This window comes from Sinocyclocheilus grahami, unplaced genomic scaffold, assembly GCF_001515645.1.
Source record: "Sinocyclocheilus grahami isolate Dianchi unplaced genomic scaffold, SAMN03320097.WGS_v1.1 scaffold60.1, whole genome shotgun sequence".
Taxonomy (NCBI): Eukaryota; Metazoa; Chordata; class Actinopteri; order Cypriniformes; family Cyprinidae; genus Sinocyclocheilus; species Sinocyclocheilus grahami.
In genome coordinates this window covers 1,991,281-2,012,799 of record NW_015505239.1, presented here as the reverse complement: position 1 = coordinate 2,012,799, position 21,519 = coordinate 1,991,281, and the positions used below count along the sequence as shown (strand labels likewise).

Here is a 21,519-nt window from a genome sequence, read left to right as displayed (position 1 = left end):
GCTTCGTCACAAGAAAAATCCTTCCAAATGGTTGGCGGTGTCTAATAGTTTCAGGTGTGTGCTTTTGTGGCCGTGTTGTGAGATTTCTTGATGGCTTCTGAAGACTCTCTTGGTCTCTCTCTCATCATTGCAAAGCATCGGCATCAGCAAGGATCAGTTTTGCATTGCATGCCACTGTTTTCAACAAACATTTTTATGAATTTATGGAGTTACATTTATTGCACATATGCATAGATGAAAGCTTTGAGGGGTAGAAGTAGGTTATCCGTTCAATGTCATATTATCTTAAATGTAAATGTTTTTGTTTTTGGAATAATGAACGGCTGACTGTACATTGTCTCTCATTCCACATATTGCTTTTGTAGCTCCATATTCTGCATGATTGAGACAAAAGACATATTAGATGTGCCAGTCAGAGGCTGAGAATGAACTTACCTCAGTTAAGACCCACCTCTGTCATCACCTCTGCCAATTTATTCACATCTAAATCCGTTTTTATCCTCTCAGTGTGGAGTCTGACAGCTTTTCACTATCAGTTGTTCATTTACTATGAGTCCTCGACCCCATTTTAGGACTTTTTCTGGCTTCGTCACAAGAAAAATCCTTCCAAATGGTTGGCGGTGTCTAATAGTTTCAGGTGTGTGCTTTTGTGGCCGTGTTGTGAGATTTCTTGATGGCTTCTGAAGACTCTCTTGGTCTCTCTCTCATCATTGCAAAGCATCGGCATCAGCAAGGATCAGTTTTGCATTGCATGCCACTGTTTTCAACAAACATTTTTATGAATTTATGGAGTTACATTTATTGCACATATGCATAGATGAAAGCTTTGAGGGGTAGAAGTAGGTTATCCGTTCAATGTCATATTATCTTAAATGTAAATGTTTTTGTTTTTGGAATAATGAACGGCTGACTGTACATTGTCTCTCATTCCACATATTGCTTTTGTAGCTCCATATTCTGCATGATTGAGACACAAGCTTGTGTCATTCAAACTTTCAGAGACTGTTAAAAATGCTCCCAGAGGTTCCCCTCATCATTTAGTATGTCTGTCCATCACTGCAGTGTTCTCCTCTCCCAGTCTCTTGCTCTTTACTCTGCTATAAAAGTGTGATGAGCACCTCTGAAAATCTCTCTTCCTTGCAGAGCATAAACTGTCCGATAGAGAGAGTGATAGTGTGACATTTAGCCTAGTGGTACGTTAGAAATGCCAGGGCACGGCTCCATTAACTCCCAACCACAGCTGGACTGAACTCTGATCTCCAGTGCAAGGTGCAAGAGATACAGCTTGTCATGTACAATCCCTGAGAAACACTGGTTGTTTCAGACTAGTTTATTAGACTTTTTTTGTTTAAATTATATAAATTACTTTGAATCATGTAAAAACATGTTAGACCAACTATATTACCCTCAAAATCCTAACAGAGTGTGAACAGTTAGCCTACATATTGAAATTTCTTGCTAATTTGTTAAGGGTTTGAAAGTTACATCATGAATAAACTACATGGTTACTGTTAAATGATAAATGCTTTGCTATTCGCTGGCTTATTTATACCCATGTTATTGATTTTGTCACTTTCTGGTAGTTATTGAGGTTTGCATGTTGAAATCTGTGTGCAACCGTGTACAATTATTGCCCATTTGCTTCTAAGATAATTTCTCCTTCAGAGATAAATATTGCAGAGCTCTTTTTATATTAAGTGTCATAAAAAATAAATAAACATAAAATAATGCAACTACAACTAATTACAATTCATGTGTTAATTAAAAAATGTAAAAAAAAAGAAGAAAATTACTGATCATATATATATATATATATTAGTGCGCGATTAATCGCGATTAAAAGTTCAAGAATAAAAGTTTTTGTTCACATAATATTTATGTGTGTCTATATATATATATATATATATATAGACACACCAAATTATAATATTATTTTTTTCTCCTCAAAGACACTGGAAGTATTCATAAGCAGTGCTTACTTTAAGTAATAAAATGGAATGACACAGGGAAAAAGTATTGAACACGCTTACTAAAATGTATTTAATACTTCGTACAAAAGCCTTTGTTGGTTATGACAGCTTCAAGATGCCTCCTGTATGAAGAAACTAGTGGCATGCATTGCTCAGGTGTGATTTTGGCCCATTCTTCCACACAAACAGTCTTCAAATGTTGACGGTTCCGTGGGCCTCTTCTATGAACTCTGATCTTTAGTTCTTTCCATTGATTTTCTATTGGATTCAAGTCAGGTGATTGGCGGGGCCATTCTAGCAGCTTTATTTTCTTTCTCTGAAACCAATTGAGAGTTTCCTTGACTGTGTTTGGCAATATACAGCGGGCAAAATAAGTATTGAACACGTCACTATTTTTCTCAGTAAATATGTTTCTAAAGGTGCTGGTGACATGACATTTTCACCAGATGTCGGTAACAAACCAAGTAATCCATACATACAAAGAAAACAAAACAAATAAGTTCAGAAATTCAGAAATACGTTCTGTGTAATAAAATGGAATGACACAGGGAAAAAGTATTGAACACGCTTACTAAAATGTATTTAATACTTCGTACAAAAGCCTTTGTTGGTTATGACAGCTTCAAGATGCCTCCTGTATGAAGAAACTAGTGGCATGCATTGCTCAGGTGTGATTTTGGCCCATTCTTCCACACAAACAGTCTTCAAATGTTGACGGTTCCGTGGGCCTCTTCTATGAACTCTGATCTTTAGTTCTTTCCATTGATTTTCTATTGGATTCAAGTCAGGTGATTGGCGGGGCCATTCTAGCAGCTTTATTTTCTTTCTCTGAAACCAATTGAGAGTTTCCTTGACTGTGTTTGGCATTATTGTCTTGCTGAAATGTCCACCCTTGTTTCATCTTCATCATCCTGGTAGGTGTTGGGACTGAACCAGCTAATATTAATTTCCACTGACAAGGGGCAGGATTGCTTTCTAATTACTGATTGGCTTTCCATGCTTTTTTGCACCCCCCTTTCTTCATGTGCTCAATACTTTCCCCTGTGTCATTCCATTTTATTACACGTAACTTAATTTCTGAATTTATTTGTTTTGTTTTGTTTGTATGTATGGATTACTTGGGTTGTTACCGACATCTGGTGAAAATGTAATGTTAACCGCACCTATAGAAATATATTTACTGAGAAAAATAGTGATGTGTTCAATACTTATTTTACCTGCTGTATATATATATATATATATATAAACATACATAATTGCCATAGATGGCTGTAATAACATGAAATTAAGTCTGAAATGAATGCAAGTTCCTCCTTTGGGTTGGATTCAAAGTGTTGTTTTTAACAAAGAATTCATGAGACTGAGATCTCCTCGGCCCCCTGTTGTGGCTGTTAAAACATCAACAGAGACAACTGTTAAACCGGTCCAATGGGGCCACAGCGAGACATCTGGAGGAGCAGGCGATGAATATGAATGTTTGCATCAGAGCTTAGACCCTGAGCAGGAGGACACTGCTCTCCCAGTGCCGGTGTTGTCTTAATTAAAGTGGGGATGATGTAGCCCCCCGCCCTCCTGTCAGCTCACCTCCTCTCTGGCCCTTCCTCCACCTCCCATGTGGCTCGTGTGACACCCCAAGAAACATCATTATCTGTGACTTGGGCTGCTGCTTTTGTTAGGCTCCTGCAACAGGAGTCCTACTTTCTTTAATGGCCTTTTTTTTATCTTTTTCTTTTGTCTTTTTCTTTACTTTTTTATCTTTCTTTTTTTCCCAGAATTTAAAGATCAGTAGTCTGGGAAAAATTAGTTCCCCCGTAAAGGAGGCAAGATAACACTGTTGGCACAACAGCAAATAATTACCATGACAGATATGTTTACAACATATTAATTTGTACATACAGTGGGTACGGAAAGTATTCAGACCCCCTTAAATTTTTCACTCTGTTATATTGCAGCCATTTGCTAAAATCATTTAAGTTAATTTTTTTTCCTCATTAATGTACACACAGCACCCCATATTGACAGAAAAACACAGAATTGTTGACATTTTTGCAGATTTATTAAAAAAGAAAAACTGAAATATCACATGGTCCTAAGTATTCAGACCCTTTGCTCAGTATTTAGTAGAAGCACCCTTTTGATCTAATACAGCCATGAGTCTTTTTGGGAAAGATGGGGATCCTCTGCCATTCCTCCTTGCAGATCCTCTCCAGTTCTGTCAGGTTGGATGGTAAACGTTGGTGGACAGCCATTTTTAGGTCTCTCCAGAGATGCTCAATTGGGTTTAAGTCAGGGCTCTGGCTGGGCCATTCAAGAACAGTCACAGAGTTGTCGTGAAGCCACTCCTTCGTTATTTTAGCTGTGTGCTTAGGGTCATTGTCTTGTTGGAAGATAAACCTTCGGCCCAGTCTGAGGTCCTGAGCACTCTGAAGAAGGTTTTCGTCCTGAATATCCCTGTACCCTGTATTCATCTTTCCCTCGATTGCAACCAGTCATCCTGTCCCTGCAGCTGAAAAACACCCCCACAGCATGATGCTGCCACCACCATGCTTCACTGTTGGGACTGTATTGGACAGGTGATGAGCAGTGCCTGCTTTTCTCCACACATACCGCTTAGAAAAAACGCTTAAGGCCAAAAAGTTCTATCTTGGACTCATCAGACCAGAGAATCTTATTTCTCACCATCTCACAACCCCATGCGGGCTTTCATGTGTCTTGCACCGAGGAGAGGCTTCCGTCGGGCCACTCTGCCATAAAACCCCGACTGGTGGAGGGCTGCAGTGATGACTTTCTACAACTTTCTCCCATCTCCCAACTGCATCTCTGGAGCTCAGCCACAGTGATCTTTGGGTTCTTCTTTACCTCTCTCACCAAGGCTCTTCTCCCCCGATAGCTCAGTTTGGCCAGACGGCCAGCTCTAAGAAGGGTTCTGGTCATCCCAAACGTCTTCCATTTAAGGAATGGAGGCCACTGTGCTCTTGGGAACCTTAAGTGCAGCAGAAATTTTTTTGTAACCTTGGCCAGATCTGTGCCTTGCCACAATTCTGGCTCTGAGCTCTTCAGGCAGTTCCTTTGACCTCATAATTCTCATTTGCTCTGACATGCACTGTGAGCAGTAAGGTCTTATATAGACAGGTGTGTGGCTTTCCTAATCAAGTCCAATCAGTATAATCAAACACAGCCGGACTCAAATGAAGGTGTAGAACCATCTCAAGGATGATCAGAAGAAATGGACAGCACCTGAGTTAAATATATGAGTGTCACAGCAAAGGGTCTGAATACTTAGGACCATGTGATATTTCAGTTTTTCTTTTTTAATAAATCTGCAAAAATGTCAACAATTCTGTGTTTTTCTGTCAATATGGGGTGCTGTGTGTACATTAATGAGGAAAAAAAAATAACTTAAATGATTTTAGCAAATGGCTGCAATATAACAAAGAGTGAAAAATTTAAGGGGGTCTGAATACTTTCCGTACCCACTGTAGTTGTGTGGTCAGCAGATTAGAATAATGATTACTAAAGAAGTTGTGTTGGCATTAAAGCTATTAAATTCTGAATTTGTTGAAATTTGCATCTTAATGTAGCACACTGAGAATAAAAGAAATGAAGTAAAATTAGTAAATGTGTAAAGTAAAATTAATTTAAAAATGTAAAATATTAAAATAGTTTAACCTAAATATTTAATTTTTAACCTATTTGCCTTTATTATTATATATATTAAATATGTACGATTTTTTTTTTTAAATATGGAAGTTATAAAAAAAAAATAACATTTATTCATTTAGCAGACCCTTTTATCCAAAGCGACTTACAATTGACAAATACAACATGCTATTCATCATAAAGAGCAAATATGCACAGGGAGTGCTTGTAATACAAAGTTTCAGATATCAAAAAAGAGGGATGAAGGAACAGTGAAAGCAAATATTTTTTTTATTAGGATAATTGAAGAGTATTCAAAAATTAATTAAATAAAATTAATTAAAAATAAAATATTATTACTTTTATTGTCATTTAGTGTGTGTGCAAGTGTTTGTAAAGTTTAAATGCATGAGAGTCGTGGCTGTATTGTAATCATCTGGCTGGAGGTGAGATCAGTCGAGAATCTGTAAATCTCTTCGATCATTTCAGCCTTAAGCAGGTCAGAGGCTAATCCATACACACATACACTTGCCTATCAAGGCCAAATAATACAATACCTCTAGGGACCGAAGATAGAAATATGAAGATGATGAAAAGAATGAAAGATGTCCAAATTATGATACCATGTCTTCAAATAAACCATACCCTCATCATCTGCTCGGCATGATGCCTCTTGCAGTCCTTTGTTTTCTCCAGGAGCTTTGATAACATCATTTGATCTCAAACATTCAGGGCTGTCAATCATTCCAGAACCAGAGATGCCAGGAAGTGATTATGCTTACATAGAGGACATCAGGATTGTCCAGGAAGGATGTGAACATTGGAAGAGGAATGATCCTATAGAGCCAGACTGGGAAACGGCAGGAAACTGGGACAGTTATATATCATATGGAAACATCTGGTCTGAGGAAATCCCTCCTCTGCCACCAGATTAAACATAAACATACATACAAATACACTTCAGTTCTCATCATAGCCTTTCCTACAGAGGCTAGTAGGAAAGGATGGTCCATGCCAACTACCTTCCTGTGCTGCTCCCTGATGACACATTCCCGGTCACTGAGATGATAGCTCATACAGGGCAGAGGCAGCTTAAACACACGTCTGAAATAATATTTTCTCATCTGATAACCCTGAATATACAAGACAAGCCATTCACATTCCTCTGATATCTTTGGAGTGCAAAACGTGTTTATGAAAATACAGAGATGTGTATGGAATGTGGACAGACATTCAGCTGTCACGCCACAAAGAAATAACATAATCTATATTTTCAGACGGGCATTTGAAATACCCATTGATATCATCTCTTTATGTGTAGTTGACATGTATGTTTTATTACCACTAGAGATGCATGATACATTGGCAAATGTTATTGGATATTTAAAGGGATAGTTTACTCCAAAATTTAAATTCTTCCATTAATTACCCTCATGTCGCTCCAAACCCGTAAGACCTTCGTTCATCTTCAGAACACAAATTAAGATATTTTTGATGAAATCCGAGAGCTTTCTGACCCTGCATAGACCGCAACTATCACATTCAAGGCCCAGAAACGTATTAAGGACATTGTTAAAATCCATGTGACATCAATGGTTCAACCTTAATTTTATGAAGCTACGAGAATACTTTTTGTGCTCAAAGAAAACTAAAATAACTTTATTCAACAATTTGCGTTTGAAACGCCGTGAGGGGGAGTAATAATGACAGGATTTTCATTTTTGGATGAACTATCCCTTTAATTGTTTAAACATTTCGATTATCCTTGTGTCATCTAAAAATTATTTAAATTAAATAAAAAAAAAAATGTATAACCATTATATGAAATCTTGATCAAGTCTCAGAATGATTATCCATTTTTGTACTTGTACATTATAATGTTGTAAAGCCAAAATTGACTTTACTTTTTAATTTAAATTGAATTTATTTATTTATTTTAATATCTGCCATTTATCAGCCTTTGACCGTAACATGAAAATAATCATTGGAATTGACCAGATTTTTTATATTGGTGCATCTTAATTAATATATTAATTTTAATTATCTTTTGTCTGGTTGAGCTGTATTTTTAAATGTGTATATAATAAAGGGCACACACTGGCAGCAGTCATTAATTTCCAGCCAAAATTGATGATCTGATATAAAATTATTGATAAATTTGTTTTACTTAATGCAAGTGATTCATTACAGTGCTTGAGTAAGAGTGCCTACTAGCTACCAGATGTACAGCGATTTGCAAAATGCCCCATTAGTGTATGAAATTATATCATAGTTCCCCTTATGTGAAGAAGAAACACTGCCTCAGCATGGTTCGACATCCTTCTAATTGGCTCTTTTGTTTGATTGGCTGAGTGGCACCACAGTGGTGAACATGGCCGATGCCAGGTCTGCACTGCCCTATTGTCAGCTATGGTGCCGTAAAGGGCAACTCACGCTTTACCGGGGAACCAAGAGCACAGTGTCGTTCTGCATCAGTCACCTCGGCCTGGTCCATGAGGCGAAAAAAGAAACGTTCGGTCTGTAGATTTGTTTGCTTGGCTGTCAGCCCACTTATTAGTGGTGAAAAAGCCCCAAGGATTGCCCATTTCATTTTGCATGCTATATACCAAAGGTCAGCGAAATAAAGACAAAACTGAATGTTATTGTTTTTAGAATTCTTTAAAATTCAATTATCCCTCAATATTAGTGGAGAAAAGAAAACATCTTTTGTTGCATTAACAATTATTTGAATGACTTGTCACAAATTATTGCAATTTGCATAATAACCAGACCCCTATTCAGCAGTCACTGCTGTTGGCATAATGCTTTTGTGTTTACACATCAGGTTGAACAAGTAATGAATTCATCCTCAGCAGACTGAAATGCACCCAAGTCACCATGTACACACAGCAGCGCTGTAGGACAGCCCCCTAATGAATATGCAATGAGGCTGTGCTTAATATGCATAAGTGGGGCGTGCATAAGTAGTAGAGTGTTGCCGGTGTTAGCAGACAGATCCAGAGAGGTGGACTGGCTCAGACCTTCATGCACATACTGAATGATAGTTCATGCTGCAGAGCTTGTGTAAAGCTTTCAGAAGAAAGAAAGTGAGAAACACTGAAGAAGGAGGAGGAAGAGAAAAGACAAGGTGTACGGTCAAGAGGGCAGCCGCATGTGAAGGAACGAGATAGAGAGACAGAGGGAGGAAGCGCACTGAGTTCCAAGAGAAAGACTAGATGGTGTGATCTGTCCATGATGGGGTGCAGAGTTTGTACTCTACAGAAGCCTCAAGAGCAATACAAACTCCTGTATGAAGTATGCCAGGTAACTGATCTCTTTATTTATTTTCTTACAGGAAGTTGTTCACGAATTGATATATATATATATAATTTTCTGAATTTTTGAATTCTTAGTCGTAGTGTTCAGAATTGTTGATTGATCCATTGTAACGCTGTTGTGTATCATATTTATGAAAGTGATTTCACACAGAATGCTAATTTTGGAGAGTGATGTTGTGGCATTGTGGTCTCAAATACTCTGGTCTGTAGTCTTGAGGTTGGGATAGCTTATATTGAGTGTGACAGACAGTCTATGAGCGTTGATTTTACAGGATTGATGTGTGGACAGATCTCAGTCCCTCTTCTCTCATTAGAACAGCTAACTTTTCCGGTCTGAGGCTGATTGTCATTGTTGTGTGGTTATAGCTAGCCATGAATTTGGCATGGCTGGTGGTTTGTAGAAAGTGAATTATTGAGAGGGAAAACCATATTTTGATATTCATAAATAATGCATTTGGAGTTTTAATACATGCAACATTGTGAAAATTGTGGTTAAAGTACCTTTTTTATACCTTTGAAAATGAATCTATCTACGTGTTTGTGTATGTAAATGTTGTATTTATGCATGTATGTATACATTAGTATTTTATATTAGTGTGTTTTGATTGATTTATTTCTCTGTTTAACAGGCTTTTTCTGTTCTATCCATCAGATATTTCTGAACTTATGCCATGTCATGCAGCATGTACTATATGAACCATGTCCTTGTGAGCAGTGTGTATTGTCAGCTCTTTTGTCAGACATTGTTGTCAGCTCTGATTTAATTTCCTGTGGGTTTTGTGATCCTGATGCTTACGGTTTTAGGATGTCTGTCTGACACAATATCGCTGGGAGGCTGTAGATGAAAGCCAGTAGGGGGCCTCTGAGAACGTGGCCAGAAACATGCTTGTACCTATATTTATGCAAATGTGCATGTAAACACATTATCACATTATATCGACAGTTGTTAACATAAATTATCTGTTAATTGTTCCAGGGTGGGGGCTTTTTGTTGATTTGAAAAGCTTACACAAACTAAAAGATGCAAATTTATTCAATTCCTGATTAAAGGAATCATTATTTCTTGGCATGAATGCATCTGGAAAGATTGTACGACCACATTGTTAGCACTTCCTCACCTACTAAGGGATGCATACTTCATGTTGTATGGTGTGTGAGGGTGCTTTCGGTAAACCTAATGAGTGGCCACTTCAACTTCTCCTTTCACTATATTCCATAGCGGCTGTTTCTCTGCATTAGTTGTTGATGACAGTGCAGTCGCTATTGTGAAACACTCCGCTTTGATCGTACAGACTGTGTGAAAGCGGGACTAAAAGCTTTTTCTCCCTTCTATATATCTGTGTATTTGTGTGTGCACTACAACAGTAAATGGTCTCTGTTTGTTAACAACCCAGCAGCCGATGTTGGACTTCAAAGGAAGCATCAGCCTTTTCAAATCACTCCCTTTTGGAAAAAAAAACTGAATGAAACAAGAAAAGAGACAAAGACATATTGGCCCATCATATGAGCTCTTTATGCAACCCACTACTCAGTCCAACAGCATCTGTCATGCTTCTGTCAATTACTTTTGATTGGCAGGTTGTTAGTAAAGGGAACCTTGCTGGTTTCTCTAACAGCACGCTTATTTTGGCAGTTACTCGAAGCTGGGTCATTGCATGCCTAAGAAATGATTTGGCAGACAAAGATCTCATCCAAGTTTAACATCAAATGGCATTCATCACACCTCGCGTGATATTCATATGTCATTCGAGAAGCTTTGAAATAACTTTTTCATTGGGGATTGCAGATGATGCAGCTGTTTGTACCATTTTTGTGTGGGGTAATACTTCAAAGAGAGACACCATTCATCTGTGCTGAATGAGACAATGTGACATTGCCAAAATTAGAGATGAGCAGTTGACTTTTACCAGTAAAACAAGTTTCAAACAGAGCAGTTTCAGAAGAGAAAAGGCATCCTTGCTGAAAATACCAGCTTAGAATGTGTGCTTAGAACACTTCATTCCTTTTGTTTAAATGTTTGATAACTGTTATGCAAAACTCGTTTTGTTCAGTTTGTATGAAATATTTACACAAATTAAAAGCATGATATATATATATATATATATATATATACATGTGTGTATGTATATATATATATATATATTTATTTATGCATGTATGTATGTATATTAGCGCTGTCAAATGATTATTCACGATTAAGCACATTCAAAATAAAAGTTTTTGTTTACATCATATATGTATGTGTACTGTGTATATTTAGTATGTATATACTGTATAAACACACATATATTTTGAAAATATTTACATGCATATACATTTATATATTCATATTCTTATATTTTATATTATATATGTGTTTATCTATTAAATAAAACATATTTTTTAAATATATACATGCATGTGTTTATATTTATATATACATAATAAATACAGTAAACACGAAAACCTTTATTTTGGATATGATTAATCGTTTGACAGCACTAATATATACAGTGGGGCAAAAAAGTATTTAGTCAGCCACCAATTGTGCAAGTTCTCCCACTTAAAAAGATGAGAGAGGCCTGTAATTTTCATCATAGGTATACCTCAACTATGAGAGACAAAATGAGAAAAAAAAATCCAGAAAAGCACATTGTAGGATTTTTAAAGAATTAATTGAATAATTAAATATTAATTAATGATTTTATTGTTTATGATGTTGTAGTTATACAAAGTTGTATTGCAGTCTAAATTACAACAATAACTTATTTTATTTTGAGATCAGTAGTCAGTTTCTAACTTGGAAATTACAGCATGTTTCAAAAGCGTGATTTTTGTCAGACATGGAAAGGTCGTGAAAATGTTTATAGACCAATATATATAATTTGTACTTAATTCTAAAAATTACTTTGGAAAATTAATATTTTAGAGTGTGATTACCCTTTAAATGATTTTTGCGATTTCCAATAAAACAAAAACAAAAAAACAACTGGAAAAGTCAAGGCAAGACATAGAAATTGTTCAGAAAGTGCAGCAACCACAAACAGAATGACATCATTCAATTGTATCATGTATATATTCTGTATGTTATTGTATAGTATTACACAATATATTATGTCTGTGTATTAGTAGATAGTATTATAAAATCATCAGTCCTGATGGAAAAGTATTTTGTTCATGTATAGTGCAGATTTAGATACCACAGACAGATAATGGAGTCTTTGTGATGTCCGATCGGTTCGGCTCACACAGACAGTAGGTGCCTGGAGAAGTATGTGGCGGAGGGGGTTGTTGTTTCGTGGGGTAATGTTCAGAGTGCTTTTGGCTGGCGTCGGGGTCACTCACAATTAAAGCCTGTGAGTGGCGGCAGGATGTCGCAGGGCTTTAATGAATAGAGTGAAAGACTCGTTTGAAGTGTGAAAGTGATCTGTTGACTCATCCTTTCCCAGGCGCCCGCTTACCCATGTGTCCAGCTGGACTCCGCTGACCTCTTTAAAGCATGTGCGTAAACACACGTGTGTTGCAATTGCAATATGGAATTGCGTTATTGCAATGGATTGATATTGGTCTTGGGGATTTAAAAGTGAAAGTTATGCATTATTGGGAAGATCTGGATGTCTGTCAGAATGCGTATGGTTTGTTGGATGGCATATACAGGGGATCAGGCTTCCGACCGGGCCTGTCCCTAGATAATACTCACAGATACTCTTCATTAGGGTGTCTGGCACTACTTCTACCCCCTCTCTCTTTCTCTTTCTCTTCCTGACCCTCTCTCTCTCTCTCTCTCTTTAGAGCTTCCCAGAGGCTGAGATACAGAAGGATGCCTCCTCCTCACATAAACTCACCTAGAAAGATTCATGGGTACAAAAAAATGTTTTCACAGGCCCACGTGCTGCAGGACGCAATGCTTATAACTCTAGAGTAGAATATGAAATTAGTGCATTTAATCATGCTATTCGACTTTTGATATCATAGGACCACCTTAATTGATAGGATTAATATCTTCATATTTTTATCTACATGTGGCTACATTTTCACAGCACATGTGGATATATGTGAATCAATTCGCAGCCCAACTTTTGAATTAAATTACCATTTATTATTACAAAACTCGTAATAGAAAAGTAATAGATTCAGTGAGAAGGTCACAAAACGATTTGAACTGATAATGCGAATTCAAAACGATTCATTCAAAAGAATAATTTCATCAGAGTCATTTATTTGTGACTCAGGTGACAGTGGTTGCCGTATTTTTATTGATTGGATTGAGTATTATATGATGTTCTGGCATTTTTTTAAACCTTTTATTCAGCAAGGACACAAGAAATTGATCAAAAGTGACAGTGAAGATGTTTTTGTTTACCTTTCTAGACATCAAAGAATCTTGAAAAAAAAAGGATCACAGTTTCCACTAAAAATATTATGCAGGAAGAAGAAACATTGATCATAAGTGTAATCACCAAAGCAGAATATTAGTACTGTAATAATAAAATATTATTACTTTTGATCAAGTAAAGGCAGTCTTGGTCAGCATAAAATGCAAAAACATAAAATATTTGGACCAACCCAAACGTTTGAATAGTAGTGATCCATTTAAAAAAAAATTTGTGTCAAGCATTCATTGTGGAAGAGCTGCTTAGCTTCCACTGTGCTTTTGTAATGCATTCTGGACACATTTGCCAAAATCCTCTGTTTAAAAACAGCGGTTCAGCTGGCCTATTGATTTCAATGTAGCAGCCCCATTTAACAAAATCGCTCACAGGAAAAGAGAATTAGTCCCTGTAAAGCTACAGGTCAAGAGAAGGTCATTTTCCCCTTTAGTTAAGATAATTAGAACGGAGAGAGGACGCAGCGAACATGCCTCGCCATCCCCGAGTAAACTTGATCTCTCTCTAACTGTGCTGAACTCTGTGCTTCAAAGCAGGAAAGGTATGCACCATGTGGAGATCTAGTCTCTTTTGTCCCTGATGGACCCATGTTGGCCGACTGGTGAAGACTGTGTTTGACAGCTCCGTGGCTCCTAATCTAGCTAGAAGTGGCCTGTAATGGCCATGGCGCCTGTCTGCACCTCATGTAAGACCTTCGTTTTAATTAGAGTATCAAAACAGTCAGGCTGTTGAAGCTCGGACTCAGATTAGGTTTGTGCTGGATGAGTGCTAGCTTAATGCATTTTTGCTAGTAGATTTAAACACTTTGGCAGTCTTTTCATATTCTTCAAAATGTTTGCAGAAATAAAATGTCCAATTTTCCCCTTTATTTTTTCTCCCATTGTGACAATTATTTAGCCTATCCAACTTTAATATGCAAAAACAACTGTAAGAAAGTCATGGTAAAAAAATAAAATAAAAATAATATATATATACAGTGGGTACGGAAAGTATTCAGACCCCTTTAAATTTTTCACTCTTTGTGATATAACTAATAGGCCTTGAACAAGTGACTGGAAAACTGAGTGTGTTTGAGGTAAAATGCCAGCAACCATCTCATTTGCCTACATTATATTAAAAAAAAATATATATATATATATTTTTTTTTTTAACCATCCATTTTATTCCTTATGCCTATTATAGGGTCGTGGTGATGCTGGGAAAAGCAGTGTAAAGCCAGTCCATCACAGGGCTATGTTATGTTATGTTATGTTATGTTATGTTATGTTATGTTATGTTATGTTATGTTATGTTTTTTTGTTATGTTATTATATTTTATTATATATTTTTTTATTTACTTAATAAAAAATATGTTAGTTGCCATTGCTCTATTCTACTACAGCTTGCTGTAAAAAGGGATACAAGGTGTAACAGTTTCATTTTGTGCAAATAGAATAAAATAACTATAATAAGAAAACAAAACAACTGTAAAGGTGTTTTTTAGAGGCAATAACTAACTATTAACAGGTGTCCTCTTTAGCAATAATGCACTTGAAAGATGATCCATGCAGGTGCCACAGAGAGACTTTTTACTGTATTTTTCCTTAGGAATTCACCTCATGTTTACCAGACTATCTGCAGATTTTCCCACATTTTTTTGCAATGATTTTAGTGAGAATTTGAATACTTCTGCAAGCATATTAAAGTTAAGGTAACCGAAATATGGCTCAAATGCTGTGTAACTCTACAGAGTTCTGTGAGCGCTGTACTTGTTTGGGCCTGGTTATAACCTCAAAAGCTGCTAGTAAGGTAAAAAAAAATGCATCTTTTTATGTGGTAGAGTGTGGGAAACTGTACTTTCCTCAAACAGAAAGTGACGGACAACCCATTATAGGAGGAAAGCAAGGACACAGTCAGGAAGCTTGAAGGAAGTGATTTAGCCTCCCACTATTGATCCTCTGTGGATAACAGAAGGTCTCATGCTTAAACAGGATTAAGTGCAAGTAAACAGCGGCATCTTTTAGCAGGCGTCCATGCTTATCAGAGGCATTAGTTTCCCTCTGTTTGCTGCTTAATCCATACTGAGACGGCATGCCGCAGCGTATAAAGGTTGCTGTGTTTCAAGTCAGCCAGAACTGTAAGGAGGTTTCCTGCTTCTGAATGAAATAACACACATACATACACATCGAAAGACCATATCCATCCCTGCCAAATTGCACCCATTTTTTTTCTTCAGGACTGTTATGTTTGGAAGAAAAGAGGAATTAAGTCTCTAGACTGGACTCACACATATCTTTGAGGGATTCTGGGAATAAAGCCTTAAACTTAAACTTAATCTGTCAAGTTTGAAAGATGCTTGTTTTTCATGTTTTTCTTCTTAAACTCATAATGTTTGGAGTATAAAATATGTGCCTAACTAGAGAAGACAATATATAATGGGAAAGTTGGAGAAAATCACAAGCTTCTCATCTGATTTTGTATCTGATATTTCTATTGTTGGTGTTGAGTTGTGTCTCCCAAGGCATATTTAATTCTGACTTTTTATTGAGTTTATTGATATTGACGTGAAAAAGGTCCAGTCCATCTCGCGTAAGCAAGGATTAACAGGCAGATTTTACTTTGACTTCTGATAATTCTGATACAAACCAGAGTTGGAGTTAGGCCTGGGCGACAAAACGGTATCGATATTTATCGACGGTACACCTTCTTCGATATTGATAGAAAAATTGTTCGATATAGCACACAATATAGGCACGTACTATGAGTGACGCAGACAGCACACACAAACACGAACACATGCTGAAATGAGTGCTGTGCCTGCCTGTGATGAGGAGATTGTGAATAAAGAATGAATGTTAGTCTAATTTAAAATAAACATTTGCATTTGAATGTTAGGAGTGCGTCAGGGAGCGTCATCAGTGGCGCGTGAGATGCGGTGATGATGTAAGTGACGTTGTTGCATTTTAATGTTTTGTTAGTCTAGCCCACGAGACGCACCGCTGCTGCGTTATTCATTCAAAATATTAGAGAAATATACAGTGGGGAAAAAAAGTATTTAGTCAGCCACCAATTGTGCAAGTTCTCCCACTTAAAAAGATGAGAGAGACCTGTAATTTTCATCATAGGTATACCTCAACTATGAGAGACAAAATGAGAAAAAAAAATCCAGAAAATCACATTGTAGGATTTTTAAAGAGTTTATTTGCACATTATGGTGGAAAATAAGTATTTGGTCAATAACAAAATTTCATCTCAATACTTTGTTATATACCCTTTGTTGGCAATGACAGAGGTCAAACGTTTTCTGTAAGTCTTCACAAGGTTTTCACACACTGTTGCTGGTATTTTGGCCCATTCCTCCATGCAGATCTACTCTAGAGCAGTAATGTTTTGGGGCTGTCACTGGGCAACACGGATTTTCAACTCCCGCCAAAGATTTTCTATGGGGTTGAGATCGGGAGACGGCATTATAAATATAGTGGTTAAATAAAAATTAAAAAAAATGTTTTTTGTTTTAAAAAAGGTTATAAAAAATGTCAATAATTCTCGATACCGAACGATATGAAACATTATATCGTTGATAACTTTTTTAGCTATATTGCCCAGCCCTAGTTGGAGTAATGACATTAAGTCCTTCAGAGCCATAAAGTTCTTGCAAATTATCTGTAATATTATCAAGATAGCATATGCTAACTTGTGATTGAGGTAAATATCACATTAAGTACATTGGAAATAGATGGCAGACTTGTTGAAGGCCATAAACCTAGACCCAGATCTAGATTAAGAGCAAGGCTATGTTTTCATGTGTCACAGTTTCCACAAAAATATTAAGTAGAACTGTTTTCCACATTGATAATAATAATAAATGTTTCTTGAGCACCAAATCAGCACATTTGAATGATTTCTGAAGGATCATGTGACACTGAAGACTGGAGTAAAGGCTGCTGAAAATTCAGCTTTGCCGTCACAAGAATAATTACATTTTAAAATATATTAAAACAGAGAATAGTTGTTTTAAATTAGAATATATTATACAGATATTACTAATATATATATATATATATATATATATATAAAACATTAGTGTATATATATACTCTGTGTGTATATATATATATATATATACTCTAGGCCTATATTAAATGTAAATAAATACTACTGATAATTCTCGCATGGAGTGGATTCCTATTGAAATGACAGGATTTCGCCAAACAGCGGTAAATGTGACTAGACCTTTAGTGTGAGGTTTCTATTTTAGAATTGATATTTCATATTGTGCATATGAATATTGTCTCTGTTCACTGACTCTATTGGAACAACATGTGTCAGCTGTGAATGGCCGTTCCAGCGGCTCTGTGTTAAACAGAGGGTGAAGGAGCTTAGTTTGCAGCGTTCTGCTGTGTGTACTCCTCAGAGAGATGTGTCAGAGGTGAGCTGTGTGAATGGGGGTCCCACTTCCCCCCCTTCTCACACTGGAGAGTCAGTGAGGCAGAACATTTCCAGGGTTGAGGCTTTGTCTCGGGGTCATGGGCTATGAGGAGGAGAGGGATTCCTATGCACTTAAGTCCTACTGAGAACCAGACAGACACACAGAAAGGGATGATTGTGGTTGACCTAGCTGACAGAAAGAGAGAGGAAATGAAAATCTACACAGAATTTAATACAAGGAAGTAAAGGTAAAAATAAAGAAAAGAAAAAGAACTGTTATCTAGAGTAATGGCAAAATCGTACTTTGGTATTTCATGTTTTTATACATATATTGTTGTAATACTGTAATTTTATAAACGGTACCTCCAGAGTACCACGGTTTTGGACACTTGCCATGGTAATGCCGTGATTATCTGGAGGACATCTGAGAGTAAATACCATGATTTAAGCAATTAACTTTTGTTCAGTTTTAAATTATATACAGATTTATTTGTTTATTGAATATTATATCACCCTACCGACTATACAAGGAATTTTGAGTACCATGTAAATACCTTTACGCTGTCACAGTATTGTTTTGTAAGGACATGTTTTTTTGCACATGTAAAATGGTAACACCATGATATTATTGAAGTTCCATGGACATATAGTAAAAATAGTACTGCTACCATGTTGTTTTGGACATGAACCATGATTTCCGATGGTAATACTCTGGTACTTTAAAAAATACCTTGGTACTGAAATTAACTAATTGTGGTAGTGTCATATTATCATCACATAAATACCATGATATATAAATATTCAAGACCATACTACCTGTAAAATGAATGTACCATGGTTTTACCATCTTATACCATTACTGTACCATTAAACTGCAATTGAACATCAATTTGGCAAACATTCTCTAAAAGGCATCCACAGTGTTCTTTTATTAGAGATGGTGAATCTTTGTTTCGGTTTGAAAGTTACAGAATTTGGATGTTCCAATTATCCCTCAGGCTGGGATTAGTTTTAATCCTCTTGGTTATTAGTTAACATATTCTCTCTTCAAAGCTGAAGTGCTCTGATCCTGCCTGTTTGGAAATCCGAGAATGGGATCCAGCAGCTTGTGAATTATATGAATCTTTATATATATTTCTCACAAGTGATTTATTTATTTATAAAGAAAATATAGAATGCTCAGAGGATTTCAGTGGATACATTTCTAAAAGCTGTGTGAGAGGTTCAATTCTGTGATAAAGGTGTGGAAATGTTTGACATAAAAAAAATATGGCTGACAACTTGAGAAAACCATGAGTGCTGCTCAGAAAATGAATTGCTAGCTATTATTTTCAGCATTTGTATGTAAAAAATATGTGTGCATGCATTTGTATTCACTTTGTGTGCACTAATAAAGTGTTTGTGTGTTCTCAAGCGTTGCATCACACAATTTCTTGTTTTTTCATTGAATTTCATCACACCCTTACTACTGTAAGTGTGTGTGTGTGCGTGTGCATGTGTGTGTGTGTGTGTGTGTGTGAGTGAGCAGGCTTGCATAAGTGGATGTGAATGCCTCAAGCACAGATCCTATCAAAGCTGTCTCTCGTCTAGAAATCAAAAATGAACAAATGGGGAATGCTTTGTTTGTTGAGACGAGCACATGGGCAAAAGCTCTATAAGCTCTGAGATAAGAGAGACAGTTCACCCAAGGTCAAACACCCTGTTAGTAGACGCACTAACAGAAACTGTCATGCTTTTTGCATCCTAATGAAGGTGTGTTAGCTGTTGGCTTTAGCTTGACATCAGCCTAACCAGAACCTTTGTAGTGAATATTTCATTTTTACAAAAAAGTTTACACACCAGCAATAAAAATAATTTGGACATTGTTTGACAATATTGTGCTTTTTGGACATGCGTTTTAAGCAAGTTATTTATTTTCAGTTATAGTGTTACAATGCATCATTGTTACCTCCATATTACTTTTTTGTAAGGGTAGCAACAATTCTAAATTTATAAACGCAATTTGAGTACTGTACAAATCCATTTTTAAAATGGTCCTTTATGCATGCAGCTCAGACCCCATTTGGCCTTGGTTCTCTGCACTAAAAGATTGCTTTGAACCTCTTCTTTCTCATTTCGTTCAGCCTTCATCAGCAGAGCACTGCTCTTGATTGGTGTCATGCTTCGGCCCTGAAGCTCACATTCATTTCCTCATACATGCACGTACAGCGCCCACATCATCTTCCAGGGAGGCCCTCGTCTTCAAATTACTTAGCTAAATACGTTTCCCCGGTTCAGTTTGTTTAATAACCCTGATTAATTAGCAAGAGCGTTTTCTAATTTATGTTGTTGTTTTGCTGAGTCTAGCTTTGACCGCCGAAAGCAGCGAGAGGCGCAACAGATGCTTTGTTCTGTTGTAATGGTTGTTTTTAATTCTTTGCTCTCTTGGTTTTCAATTTCAATGGATTTGTCATCTCGGTGCAGCTTTACTGTTTGGAGTGGAGTAGTTGTATGCAAGTTGTATGCAAAACTCCTCATGCATTAATGCTAATACCATTTTTAATGTTAGTGTTGTTATGTTTGTGTGTTTCAACAGGTCAATGGAAAGGACTTGTCAAAGGCAACCCATGACCAGGCTGTGGAGGCCTTCCGTATGGCTAAAGAGCCCATTATGGTCCAGGTGCTACGCCGGGCTCCCAGGCCCAAACCTACGGGCCCAAGTGGGGAAGCACAGGTAGTGGACATCAGCACCCAGACGGACATCACCTTCCAGCATATCATGGCCCTCAGCAAGCTGCCTACGTCCTCCCCGCCTGTGGATGTGCTTGAGCAGTACCTGCTGCCAGAGGGGTGAGTGACAGCTCCCTGGACCAATCACAATGCATATTACAGATTTCAGTTATGATTGACACCTAACCAGTGCACATTGTGCTGGCGTAGAGAGTAAAGACACGTTCTAGCAATTACGTCCCATTGCACATATTTCACATAAGTTGCTCTACCAGACCATCTAAACTTTAATATACTTGTAAAACTGACAGTGTTTTGGCCCAAGGCCCAAGATGAAATTAAGTTGCTTTCATTTATTTGGATTTGCATTTTCCCCTCGCACAATATCTGTCCTCTCACATCTCACTTCATGTGTCCTCAGGGTTTGTCTTTCACACGTTACTGACAGGAACTTAGTAGCCAAAGAAGAATTTAATTATTTTCAAAACACACTAAAATTAAGTTTTCTAATATCTAATTTCTGCAGATGCTTGTTTTTACCTTAAAGGGGTGGTTCACTGTTTTTTTTTCTAGGCTTGATTGTGTTTATGGGGTGCAGTCTAACATGTTAATGCTTCGTTTAAAAAAAAACACATTATTTTTCACATAATTTACCTTTATTCCACACCGCTCTGTCTCTTCTCTAAGAAACACATGGATCAGTTCCTTCTTTTATGAAGCCCCTCCCTCAGAAATAGATGTTGGGCTCTGATTGGTTAGCTTGGCCAGTGTGTTGTGATTGGCTAAACCGCCTCTAGTGCGCGTGTAAATGTCCCTCCCCTCACCTCAGCGGCATGTGCTCCAGTTGTATTGTAAACAACGGTGTCGTTAATATCACTTATCAGTTTGAGCCCAATTGAGAAGCAGAGGATATTATTGAAGAGGATCGTGCAGAACTTGTGCAAGCACGGCTTTAAATGGTAGGCCTATGTTTTTTGTTTGTTGTTGTCTCATACTTTTAGATACGCTGTTATTTGTAAATGCTACTGCTTATGTTAGCTTTTAATATACGGTTTTATCCGCTTCTCATGTCTATGTGCAAATAAGTGTATAATTGGAACAGTTCATTGT

General features: G+C 37.0%; 1 protein-coding gene across 1 annotated transcript in view; it reads left to right on the top strand.

Annotated features, from left to right (window-relative positions):
- LOC107584480 (E3 ubiquitin-protein ligase PDZRN3-like) overlaps positions 1–21,519 on the top strand; it is a 101,292-nt gene that overhangs the window by 72,691 nt on the left and 7,082 nt on the right. The window contains exon 4 of the mRNA XM_016271117.1: positions 20,276–20,529. Coding sequence (XP_016126603.1) covers positions 20,276–20,529 — 254 coding nt within the window. The remainder of the gene's footprint in view (positions 1–20,275; positions 20,530–21,519) is intronic.